Source organism: Plodia interpunctella, chromosome 22 (genome assembly GCF_027563975.2).
Source record: "Plodia interpunctella isolate USDA-ARS_2022_Savannah chromosome 22, ilPloInte3.2, whole genome shotgun sequence".
Lineage (NCBI taxonomy): Eukaryota > Metazoa > Arthropoda > Insecta > Lepidoptera > Pyralidae > Plodia > Plodia interpunctella.
The window spans coordinates 2,190,346-2,203,856 of NC_071315.1; the positions used below are offsets into that span (position 1 = coordinate 2,190,346).

A 13,511-nucleotide genomic window follows, 5' to 3' on the forward strand; every position below is an offset into this window, starting at 1 on the left:
TCATATGCGTCCAAGGTCATAAATTCAACTCGATTTCGATGTCAACATTCAGTACGATTTATTATAAACAATACAAATTGATAAAAATAGATACTCGGTACTTGGTTTTTTTAGGCGTATGTGACCGTTACCATCGTTTAATCAACAAATCGAGAAAGTAACTAACTTCTTTTTTTAGCAATAAAGATATTTGAGATTGAGTTTAATTAACAAGTTATAAACTGACAATAGCAACACTAAAACGAGAAAAACATAGATTTTAGGTTGTGAAATGTCATGGTCATTCATTCGTTCGTTTCGTTTCGTTCATAATGTTCTTAGGTTTCGTTCGTTATGTCATGTCTGTCATTTGATTTCAATGAATATTTTGGGTTGCGGCAAGTTTTTATGAAATACCAACATAATTGAAACTCTCATTTATATTAGAGTAAACTTATTATGATCTTCTAATTTCGGGATATATGGTATGGCTTAAAGGGTATGATTTTTCCACTATTCTGTATTAAGTTTTGTGGTGGGTTTGTTGGATTTGTAAAACAATTAAGTAGGTATTGTACTCAAGGTGGAAAGAAAAGGTGTAAGCTTCCAAAATCGTGTAGCTAACTAATAATACTCATATTTACAATAATAAAATATCTATACGTAGGTACCTACTCTCTCATCTGAGCGTTGAACCGGTTTCTTCTTCAGTCATTGAGCGTCGAGCCTAGAGTACGCGTTGCTTACCTTTTTGCTTCCACTTCGCACCGTCGTCGACAACCAAAAAGTTGTCAGAACATTGGCACGCATCTCGTCCTTCAAATATATCTAGGTAACTCGAGATCAGATGTGTATGAAGTCACTTATACTTTCTGGTAAGGTGTGCAAAACAAGCAAAGAAAACATCTATAGGAACCAGCAATATAAGTACCAATGCTATGTCCACACCTACATACAAGATTTCAAACATCTTGTTGCATATCATTGTTTCATTTTCATATCAATTAAAAGAGAGAGCAATAATTAAGCTTGGCTTTAAGTCTGTCTCTTATTTAGTAATTGAAGAATATAAATAAATAATTAATTGTAGCCTGTCACAATAGGCTTTGGTAAGAGAAGGCTCCCATCATTATAGATGATGCTGTACCCACACTCAGTATGTTCTAAAAGTCCTAGTGGTCGATATTGACGTTTGGAATATGTCCATTCTGCTTTTGGATAGGTTTTCTAAATCCTTTTTTTTTAAATATAAATGTGGAATTCGCCATGAGGCTGACATAGTAACACAAAGTGCACTCAAGCCTTGTCAGAAATTTAGATGTGAAATTAAGTTTATTTGTTTGTTTGTTACTTCTTCACACTCCTATCTACTCAACTAATCTTCTTGAAACTTTGCATAGATACATATGTGGAGAATGACATAGGATATATACCTTTCATCAAAAAAAATAACTGTTTCGATGGAAAATTTACATGTAACAGCTAGTTATATAATAAAAGTAAAATGTTTTAAGCAACTTCCACCTTACCTTTAGTATCTTTTCTCAAGGAATGTCAAAAATAAGCATAACAATTGCCTGAAACAAAAATGTATTCTTTTCAGGTTGAACCCAAATGAAAAATGGCACAAAGCTCGCATGGTGGCAGTCACAGACGCAGCAGAGACCATGAGGGCGCGATGCGGTACACAAACACAGACTGGGAGGCCAAAGAGGCCCTCTACCAACGGGAGCTCGATGAGGCCAGAGCAAGAGCGACACAAATGGAGAAGACCATGCGATGGTGGTCAGACTGCACTGCCAATTGGCGAGAAAAATGGAGCAAAGTACGTACTGAACGAAACAAAGCTCGGGAAGAAGCGAAACAATTAAAAAACAAGGTAGACATACTCACCAAAGAACTAGCTACCTTGAAATCTGAGAAAAATGACATAGACCAACAATTGACTGAAGTGAAGAGAGACAACGAAAAACTTCTAAGCATAGGCGAGAGCAGGATAGTCGCTGGCGAATTAACCGCAGAAGATGGTATTGAATTGAGAAGAAAGACAGGTTATATATCACCGAATGAACCGACAGCTAGACAAAGAGCGTCTCTTGATTCACACAAATTTTCCAATGTTGATAATGTTCTTGCCAATAAACTGTCTGAACTGAGGCTGAGATTGGACGAGACATGCAAGAGTCTACAAACAGAGAAAGATCAGAAAGCGTTCTTATTGGCTAAAATTGAAACATTGTCCATGGAGCTCCATAGTCTTAAGACAGAACAACACGGTGACCGCACTTTGGGGTCAACAGAGTCTAGTCACAGCGAGGTAGAGAGACTACAGAATGAGCTGCAAGACGAGATAGCAGCTAAGCAAGTGTTGGAAGAGAAGATAGCGGAGTTAAAAATGGAGATAGAGAGGCTGAAATCAGAAAATACTGTACAGTGGAGTAAAAGAGAGCTGCTGGAAACTGAAAACATAGCTATATTGAGAGAGAATAAAAAGTTGTACGGTCAAGTTTGTGAACTAAGGGAACAGATACACAAATTGAATAGAATATCTGATGGGAGCGCGTATGGAATCCCTTTTACAAATGATCATGCGAAATTGGACTCCAATGTGTTGTATGTAAGGTCTAGCACGAGCCCACGATCTCACGAGTCGAGTAATTCTTCAGAAATGAATCTCGCCATTGATGCCAAAACTAACACTTCGGGAGAAGATGACGAATTAGCGATAGTTGAAGTGAATTAGTTAAAAAATATCGTTTGAAATACGAATTTATGTAAATTGGTCGTTTCTACATCTGGGTGTAGATCATTGAAAATGTTGTCTTAATAGTTTCCAAGTAGCAGTTATTACATTTAAGGATTACAGGTGAATATCCATTGAGATACAATTTAACTTGACACAAGACTAACTATACAACTTTGACAGTGTAATACTATTAATAGACTTTGGGTCAACAGAGAGGGACACACGTATTAGAGAAGGCCTATATTTCTTTGAATACTTGCATCTCTTTCTGTAGGTCGGTCGTGTACAAAACTCACACAAGAATTCAATCATTTTCATCTGCTGAGAAGATTCATCAGGATAAAGTCAAAATTAAGCAATGTAAAATAAAAAGTTACGGATAAAAATGATTATAAAGATATATGTAGAATATAGCAATAGCTTCTATTACTGAGCAATAAGGTTGAAAATATAATATTATAGGGTGTTCTTATGGATTTTTTAAATAAGATTTAAGATAAACTTCTATATCAGGTTACGTTAAGCCAGCATACTTACAGGACTAGAATATTGAAATCATAAATAACAAAGTTTGTTCTACGATTTAGTTGTCAATTGATGAGACTCATTCAGTTTGATGACCTTGCTAAAGTCAGATCAGCCGCCAGCGTCGACAGTGCAGTCAGGGTTGTCACAAGATGTGATAAATATACAATACATACATCGAAACTTGTGTTATGGGATACTAACTCAACGATACTATAATTTATAACATATACATATATAGATTAGCGTCAATCTGAAAAAAATAATTTTACATCTTGCCCTGACCGGGGCTCAAACCCGTAGTAGGTATCCTTAGAACCAGAGTAGCAGTGAAGCAGTTTAGTGTGTGTGATACTGTAACTGTATTGATTGGCTAAAAGTGACTGCCCTTGATTTAGCTCACAACGCGTCATACATATCTCGCGTTGGGAGAGACCCCTCCCCCCCTCCCCGCACCTCAGCCCCCCACGATCGCCCTGCGTTAGTGGCGGTCGAAATTCGATCAGTGTCAAGAGTAAGTTTTTATTGTCTTGTCCTAACGTACGTTGTTTTGTGCCTTTATTCGAGTGACTGTCCGTGCACCCCCAACTCCCTAATACGATGCACATTGAGTTATTAACATTGAAATGGAAAATTAAAATGTATGGAATTATCAAAACTTTTAGAACAAGCGTTTTTGTTCTTCTAACTAGTCCTGTGATTGCTGTAGTTTTTCAAGTAAATAATATGTATAACTGTATAATGACACTGCCATAAGATTTCAAATACATCGGGTATTCTTAAACAAATTGTCAAACATAACAAGATGAAAACACAACTACATATAAAAATATGGATCTGACACCAACAGAAAGGGATGTATTGATTGAACAAAGAAACTGTGTGCTTTCTTGCTTCTCTTTCTTTTGTATACCTGCATCCCTTACTGCCGATACAATTATGTTAGTTTTTTTACAAAAACCTTTTATTTTGTGTAGTTGATGTTTCCACGACATTCCAGTCGCCGTAGTCGCTACATAAAATAAAAAAGGTCGTGTTTTCCCATTAGTTGTGTTTTCAAAACGCGAAATTCTTATATAAAAAAAAAACAACAAAACGCTTTTTTTATTTTTGACAATTTGTTTTAAACAGCGCCATCTAGTGAGGTCTGATAAAACGAATTCTACTTCATTCAGTTTGAGCTATCTTTATAATAAAGTATAGTAAACGCAATATGTGTAAGTGATTGTTGATTAATGTGATAATTTAGTTCTAGAACTTAGGTGAAAGTTGAACAAACTGATATTGTAAAATATAGCTCAATCGAACTATGGTATATGATTTTGTTATAATAAACAAAGGTCGGTTATTCTAGCTATTTTACCTAAACTTCGACTCAGTAGTAACAGAGTGGTACTACCACCTCTAAAATATAAAATATGTTTTTTACCATGATTTAAAAATCATGAATTATTATTGGATTTTATTGAAATGATATATAATTAGGTGCAAATCATTGAAGAATATTATTTCATTTTTGGAGTTCCGTATTAAAATTCAGTCAGATAAAAATTTTATACTTTTAACAATATTCTTCAAATCAATAATTTGCACCTATAACATGTCAGTTAAATCCAATAATAATTCATGATTTTTAAATCATGGTAAAAAAAAATATTTTATATTTTAGAGGTGGTAGTACCACTCTGTTACTGCGTCGAAGTTTAGGTAAATATGCACTAGAATATCCGATCTTTGATAATAACACTTAGTATAATAGAAGGCCTGCCACGAAACATATAAACACGTAGCACGTTGTTAACGTCCACATCCTGTCTCTTTTCCCCATATGGTGTACTCGTCGTGTAAATAAAAGAGCAACGTGTGGACGCCATTGCGTGCAACGTGCTTTTGTGCATCATGGTAGGCCCAGGTGTACTGTATCGGAAGCAAACATTTTTTTCTATGGAATAATATATTATTGTTAACATCCCTGCCTAGAGTCATTCCAGAGAACGCATTTATTTTTTTTAATATGTAATTTTTAAACAATTTCTATATCTGAAATACAGTAAACTAATTTTTATTTGCTGTGGGAGAAACTTCTCCATCACTCAAAATTTTATTACATCTTGCAACGGTTCAGTCGAAGCGACGCGTTACGTTTTTCACTTATTTACTACCAGCTTTTGACCGCGGCTTCGCCCGCGTGAATTTATCTGCGAAAGCGGATATACACGATTTCATGCAAAATTTCACCCCGTGTTATAGTAATTTCCGGGTTGATTTTTGGAAAAAAATTACCTACATGCATACGAAATTTCATTAAAATCGGTCCAGCGGTTTAACAGTGAAAGCGAAACAGACAGACTTTCGCAATTATAAGATTAGTATGGATATCGTTTGCGTGCGGTTCGAAATAAGTAAAAATTTATTTTATATATAAATTATTAGTACAGACGAGTTTGTAAAAAAATATGAGCCATAAGTGAAAATCGTTATGCTTCGACTCTGCGTCATTATGTATATTGGTCTAATACAGGGGAACGCTGTTTCTGTATGTCATTATGCTCGACTGAAAAAAAAAAATTGGAATTTGGCCATAGTGCGTCTTTGCTATTAAATATCAACCGTCGACGCAACGAACCAATCACATTATGGTATGGTGACGCGACGACAACCACACCGTGACGTGATTGGTTCGCTGCGTCTCACTTTTAAATGTTCAACGGTCTATATAGAATGGCAGTCGCGCTACGGGCACTGTATTAATCGCAACTGAGGCCTAAATAGTAAAAGTTCAAATTGAGTGTTCTATACGTGAATTATATTTTAATTGTAAATACTAAAATTATGTACGTAATTAAATATATGTAAAAAATGATGTGTTTCAATTAAAACTCTTTATATGCTTAAATGTTTATTGATAGTCTTACGTCTTACAATAATGAAGTACAAATACGTTTTATTGTGTGTAGTTCCCGCCTTAGAGTAGAACCACCCTTAAATGTCATGCGAAGCGACTAATAGACGAATGAGAGAAAGTTACAGTACCTACCTACGTTACAAATACTTAGATTATTATATTTTGGCACTGTTTTTATGCAAAATGCTAGTAGTTTGTATCTTTCAGAATCACAAGATTAGCTAAAAAATTTGCAAATACCTACTGTTTTAATAAATATTTATAATTGCTAAAAATGACGAGTAATATTATTACCGATTGAAAACTAAACTCTGAAATAAATCATTCCGGATCCCGTGACTGTGAACAGGACCGTGTCACCCTTTTATCAACTTTATCATCATCCCCTATATCTGTGTGTTTATTATTTTCATCCCCTGGCATTAAGCCCAGTCTTGTCAACGACATTGTTGGCTTCCTCATCCTACCTTTCGCCTTAGGCTTTTTGAAAACTGTCATTTTAACACCACTCCCACCAACAACAACAGATTGATCATTGTTTTTATCGTGTTGATCGATAATTTCGATATCGTAAACTTTGCCATCAACTTCAGTCGTTATACGGGATGGTAACTTATCTATTTCTGTATCAGCTCGTGTCTCTGCAACATCATTGGGTTTATCGAACATATCTATATGTAATTCCTCGTCGCTAATATCATCATCGTCGTCTTGTGTAATGTCGTTGATATCTACATCACTGTCGGATGACGAATCACTTTCGATTTTGGATTTCTTAGATTTCCGTTTGATTTTTCTTAATTTCCTTTTCATTGGCTTTGTAGTGGCTTCTGTGGCCTTTGCGCTAGTGTTTCCCGCCTGATTTCTTGGCGATTTTCTGGGCGATGATGTCGCCTTTGTTGGACTGTTCGTCTTCACTTTGCCCGGCTTCGATTTGATCTCGGAGACTGTCTTCATTTCTGACGCTTTTGTTGTTCTGAAAATAAATAACGTTGTGAATATTTGTAACTACTAGGTTAGGTATATAACAATAGATAAATGATGCCTCTTATTCATAAAAACAAAAAATATTTTTTTATGAAGAAGAGGCTTGTCTTTCATACAAGAAAGTGAAATGCGAATTTGAAATACCTATTTATTTACTGATTTACATAAATCTGCACATCTTGTAAATTCTGAAGTTCTAATGACGATTGTACACAACACTTTCGGTATCCATTAATATCTACGTGCAAACAGGTAGATTGTATCTAAACATTTGTATGTTAGAAAGAAATACACGAGAAAAGACGGTACAGTGCTAATATATTAATTTGGTCCTCCATCGTGTGCTCCTTTTTCCAACCGCTGATTGTCAGACTTTAAGTCGCCTAAAGGCAACTGACATGCCTGTTAGTAAATAAATAATAAATATATTAGGACAAATAACACAGATTGAGCTAGTCCCATAGTAAGTTCGAGATTTGTGTTATGGGTTACTAACTCAACGATACTATTTTTATAACAAATACTCATAGTGATAAACATCCAAGACCCGGGCCAATCAGAAAAATATCATTTTACATCGTGACCCGACCGGGGATCGAACCCGGGACCTCTCGGTTCAGAGGCAAGAACTTCACCACTGCGCCACCGAGGTCGACTGTTTAATATCTGACACTAGTGTTAGCAAAACTCGTAAACAAAGGAATTGACGTTGGCAAAATCATCGTTTTGGCGAACGATGGAGCCATGACACACACAAAAAAAAAAAAGGGATAAGATAAGGTGACCTGTCAACGGCCGATGTAAGATGCTTCATACCCCCCACCGCCTTCCTCATTGCTTTGTCCTTTATCTGTTGCACGGATGAGTAGTGCACGTCGGCTTCGTTTATATCGTCCTCTGTCAAGGGAAATAATAAATTCACCATTGTGTTCGCGGGTCAATTTCACGAGAGTTTTGAACGCCGCCGCGGGCTGTCAAATTAGTGTTTATTAAATTGTGTACCATACACAGTAATCAATTTGATTATCCTATTTTATAAATAAGTAAATCAATGGTACAATGCTATTTTTTTTAATGTTTAATTTAAAAAATATATATATTCTTTATTAAATAAAAAATTGGCGACACTAATGAAACGCTACACGCCGCGTTCAAACGGTCGTGAAATTCACCCTCGCGAGGTCTAACTTTTAGTACATATCGACTTACCCTCCTCATTTCCCGTCACGCCGCTGATGAGCTTTTTGAGCGAGCAGTCCAGCTCGCTCGGCAGCCTCGTGTTGATGAACGACAGGCTCGGGTCCAGCCTGCCCCCTGGTAATATTGGCATCTACGTGTTTATAACCATTCTATGGTAAGGCATGTTGAGTTTAAGTGTTTAAGAGAGACCTTTGGAAGATAGAAGGGGAGGCCTTTGCCCAGCAGTGCAACACAAAATATAGGCTATAAAAAAAGATTTCACGTATCAATTTACACGTGTTTTTGCAAATAAAATATATTTTAAATAAAAAGATTTATTTTTTCGGACAACTCGAATCCATTGCTTATATACTACTAGGGATTTGGTAATTTTTATTTCTTTTTTTAAACTTTTTAACGCCAGCTTATTTGGCGGCTTCGGTATACATCGCTGGTCTTTCTTTACGGTAAATAATAAAAAAAGCACTCGTACAAACTAAACAGTGTTCGTGCACTCGCATCGGTATCTGTACGTGTTCGGTGATAGTGTGTACCTACGTAGCTGGCATACAAAGTGTTATAAATTAATAAAAAAAAAGAAGTATAGTTATATACACTCTGTTATTCCTTATTATATACTAGCTTCAGCCCGCGGCTTCGGCCGCGTGATTTGACACGGCAGGAGTTATTTTTCTGGGATGAAAGGTACCCTATGTCCTTCTCCGTTCTTCAAACTATATGTATGCAAAATTTCAAGAAGATCGATTGAGTATATAGAGCGTGAAGAGTATAGTTTAGTTTTAAGTACGAAGAAGGACATTAGGGTACCTTTCATCCAGGAAAAATCACGCGGCCGATGCCGCGGGCAAGAGCTAGTCCCAACTAACATGTGGCCGTCCAAATCAAAACCTTATGGCGGCTGCGACTAAGGTCTTCATTGCCGTTGTTCGAATACAAAAAAATGGCGTAAGAGTCGAGTGCCATAACGACCACATATTATAAATGCGAAAAGTTTGTTTTTTATCTCTTCACGCATTATTTACTGGACTGATCGTTGTGAAATTTGGTACACGGGTAACAAAAAAATAACCTGGAGAATAAAACACATAGGGTACTTTTTATCCCGAAATTCCCACGGGAGCGAAGCCCCGGGGCGCTGCTAGTTGCTAAATATAATCTAGTACAAGTGATGAACGGTACCTGTGACAGCTTTCTTGGCACTCTCGTAGCGGTCGGTGAGGCCCGACAGCTCGCGGATCACGTCCAGCTCCTCAGTCTGGCGGTGGAACGAGCCCCGGGGGCGGAACCCTAGCTTGTCTATACCTATATACCCTGTGGGTAAGGGTATACACAGTTATTTTTGCAACCGTGGACTATATCTTCCTCATAGTCGTATTCCTCGTGGCTGAGGGTCGTGGTCATTACGTGGAATGAAACACACACAACAACTTTCTTGACATTAATAATGGAGTGGTTTGTCATTACCTTCTCCATTTCACACACAAGTTAATAAGAATCAACCAGTGTGCAAGTTTCCTCACGATGTTTTCCTTCACCGGAAGCAAGTGGTAGTCGATGAAAACTACTATACATGAGTCAGATTGGTATACAAACTCATGTGGCACGAGTAGGATTCGAACCTGGGACCTTTCAATCCACAGACGGGCGTCTTAACCCTTACACCACCACCGGTTCTTGGACTATATTGATATTTCGTACAAAATTAAATATTTGTTTAATTATCCGTACCAATACTAAACACTCAATGTGGATGGCGGGCGAGGCGGTCGGGTGAGGTGGGACGGCGACTAATGCGAAGGCGCAAACATTGAGATACGAATGTGAGGACAGGACAAGAATAACACTCTAATGTATGGAATTATATCAAAACTTTTGGACAAACGTTGTTTATGTCAGCTGTCAATTGTTTCTAGTGAGAAAAAGATTCAAACAGTTGTTCAACAGTTTAGTTATTGTTTTAAATTAGTGCGTGTGATGTTCATCTTAGAAGGATGTACAATTATTAATGTAATAGGTACTTAGTTTAAGGGTGTACCGAGCGTACACTAGCGTCAACATAATATTTTTATAAATTTCTTTTAAATAAAAGCAAATTTTAAAAATCTAGCCTGGACAAGTTGTGCTATGCTGTATAAAGGACTTAATTAAAATTAATATAGTTTTCTATTGTACAATATGTGGTCACAATTTACTAAACTGACTTTAGTGGCCACCATTTTCCGTTCAGTAGATTGTGGCAACTGTGTCCAATATAAAACTACAATACTTTTTAATGCAGTCCGTTATCTAGAAAGCATTCTTAGTCCGAGGCAGATTTTTGAATTTTAAAAATCTGCCTGTGTTTAAAAGAAATTGTTAATAATATGATGGTGTCGTGTGCGCTCGGTACACTCTTAACGAGTGTATTTAAGAAACATTGAAGTAACTAAATGAATTTTTAAAAAATTGAAAATGAACCATATAAATGAATTTTAAAAAAACCGCCAGCGTCGACAATGCAGTCAGGGCTGTCACAAAATATGAAAAACGAGATACTAAAGCTTTAAGAGACCTTAAAAACAAAGGATAAGTTTGGCGTACACTTCACCGACAATAGTGTAGCACTTAAATAATTTTTATTTTATATTTTGTTTAAAAGACAAAAATCCTACCAATATTATAAACGCGAAAGTTTGTGAGGATATATGTATGTTTGTTACTCTTTCACGTAAAATCTACTGGACCGATCTACTGTTATGAAATTTGGCACACGGGTACAATATAACCTGGAATAACACATAGGGTACTTTTTATCCCGAAATTCCCAAGGGAGCGAAGCCTCGGGGCGCAGGTATTATATAAAATATATGAAGTAGAATATACTAAACCATACCATTCCAGTACTTGCAATAGACCGGCTCGATGCCCCTCTCGCGTTGTTCAGCGTGGAACGCTGCGTGCTTTATCAGTATCGACCCTAGTATGAATAGTACGTCCCGTCGCTTGTCCCGTCTGGCTATCATCTCTATACGCTTTATAATAGGCACGTCGCTAGGCACAAGACGCAACACAGCGAAGTTGCTGTACGGCTGTAGACTGAGAAGACCGTAGACAAGGAAAACTCCAGCCACTGTTTCCTAGTAAAAAAATAGAAAACAAAAATGTCATTGCCACATGCCTTTATTGTCTAGATATTAAAGAAAAATAATTATATATACACGCATAAACTACTGGATGGAATTTGATGCGGTTTTTAAAGTTGTATAGCGGAAGATCTAACTTAAAATCTGGGATGTCATCGCGTTATGTTGCTTAGAACCCGAGATATTGATAATAAGTTATGAGCGGCCGCACGAAGTAAACGCGAGCGAAAAAGCTAGTATTTGCGAAAGCTACAAACTACTACTATTTCGGAAAGACCACTGCTGGGAAGAAATTCCAATAGAAACTTATTTACATAGTGGTTCCTATCACATCAGATTTTTTAATATTCTTCTCAGTACTATCCCACTGACCTATGATAAAAGCGAAAGTTCGTGAGGACGCGTGTATATGTATGTTTGTTACTCTTTCACATAAAATGTACTGGACCAATTGTTAAGAAATTTAGTACACGGGTAGAATATAACCTGGAATAACACATACTTTTTATCCCAAAATTCCCACGGGAGCGAAGCCCCGGGGCAGCTAGTTAAACATATAACAAAGTCACACCTACCTCATAGTTGCTAACATTTGCCAACATGTATTGCTTGGCAGTATGGATTAGCTCCTCAGACAACTCCGCTATTTCCACTGCTGACGATCTACCTCTGAAACATATATTTATTTATTACTAGCTACGATAATGGCGGTTAAGTCACTCTCACAATGGACGGAGCTCCTACATGCTTCAGAAAGCATGTTAAACTGTTAATCCCAGTTGTATTTGCATTTGTTGAAACCAGCTAATAATAGTGTGATGGGTCATGGCCCATACTCTTCATCCATATATAAGGCCTGTGCCCCAGCAGTGGAGTATTTAAATAGCTTATGCTATGTGGGGTTTACTGATTTATTATCTCTGATGATATATGATATATTTATGTTTATTTGTAAAACTTTAGCATTTAAGTTAATGAAGCACTCAAGCCCTGTCAAAAATTTAGAAAAAAAAAAAGTTAATGAAATAAAGAATTTGTTTATTATTTATTTATCTAACCTGCAATTAATAAAAAAAATAATAAAATCGTAAGAACCAATTTTTCATCAAAGGACTTACATGTAGAGAGAATCAAATTTCATATCCTTCCAGATCTCACTGAATGTTTCGAAGTTGAGTCTGTCAGTCCGGATGCAGCGCTGTATGAGCATGTCACAGTCAAGGTCAAATCCGTCCGCTATGTAAATCTGGTGGATGAATTCTCCCCCTAAAAAAATTTTTGCAGTTTACTTTATTAAGATTGTTTTTCCATCTTAAATAGTGTTAAGTGTGAGTCATTAGTAGATACATAATTTGGACAAGTGCTGCTTAGTGTGTTGAGTATCTACTGCAAGTGTTATAGTATAGAAATCCGCTCTATTTTTGCAAGCTCCTTCCCCTCACTGGTCATGAACGCAAGTTAGAAGCTTTATTTCTTATCTTAACAGGTGCAATTGCAATAGACCTGAACTTAACAGCTCGCTACACTACTTCAGCTACACACTGGCACTTAACATCGATCGAAATGACTATAAGGTAATGTTCGATCAAACTTAACAACATGCTTGCATTTATTGGTGTCAATATAATAAAGTAAATATTCGGTAAATCAATGTGGCAAATTCTTAAATATACAGTATTAAGTAGGTATTTTTAAGCCGCCCCGATTTGGCGGTTTAATTTTTAACTGCTCCGTACTTCAGTAGTAACATAAAACACTCTGAAACCGAAAAGTTTTCAAGAAACATATTAGAAGTAAAAACAACGAAGCGGCTTAATAAAATACTTTGAAAATTCTTACGCATTTTTCTGTATGTAAAGTTATGTGTCTGTGTAATATTAAAAGTAAATAAACATATTATCTTCGTCTTTTGGTAAAAGTAATTTTATCACATTCATAATTATGTGCTAAAATAAAAAAATAGTGTTTAGCTAAACTAGAACAACAAGGAATTTTCTTGTATTATTTTCCCGAATGTCAAGGTCAAGTGAAGTTGTCACTACTGTCA

The 13,511-nt window shown here is 36.5% G+C and overlaps 2 protein-coding genes across 5 annotated transcripts; one reads left to right on the plus strand and one right to left on the minus strand.

Moving 5' to 3' along the window:
* Positions 1–311: 311 nt before the first annotated feature.
* LOC128679926 (uncharacterized protein) lies at positions 312–3,419 on the plus strand. Of its 4 annotated transcripts, none has more exons than XM_053762441.2 (3): positions 312–478; positions 647–811; positions 1,583–3,419. In XM_053762441.2, the coding sequence occupies exon 3, from the start codon at positions 1,601–1,603 to the stop codon at positions 2,720–2,722; it is 1,122 nt and encodes a 373-aa protein (XP_053618416.1). In that variant the 5' UTR covers positions 312–478; positions 647–811; positions 1,583–1,600; the 3' UTR covers positions 2,723–3,419. The 4 variants fall into 4 exon arrangements, with proteins under 4 accessions (XP_053618416.1, XP_064292792.1, XP_053618413.1 ...); XM_064436722.1 differs by having other exon boundaries at positions 312–464; XM_053762438.2 differs by lacking the exon at positions 647–811.
* Positions 3,420–6,132: 2,713 nt separating this feature from the next.
* Positions 6,133–13,486, minus strand: LOC128679925 (snRNA-activating protein complex subunit 1-like). Its single transcript, XM_053762437.2, has 8 exons — positions 13,304–13,486; positions 12,583–12,730; positions 12,040–12,133; positions 11,215–11,458; positions 9,522–9,653; positions 8,352–8,456; positions 7,928–8,039; positions 6,133–7,131 (listed from the first exon to the last, which is right to left on the minus strand). Exons 1-8 carry the CDS (start codon positions 13,305–13,307, stop codon positions 6,477–6,479), a joined length of 1,494 nt encoding a protein of 497 aa, XP_053618412.1. The 5' UTR covers positions 13,308–13,486; the 3' UTR covers positions 6,133–6,476.
* Between the last annotated feature and the right edge of the window lie 25 nt (positions 13,487–13,511).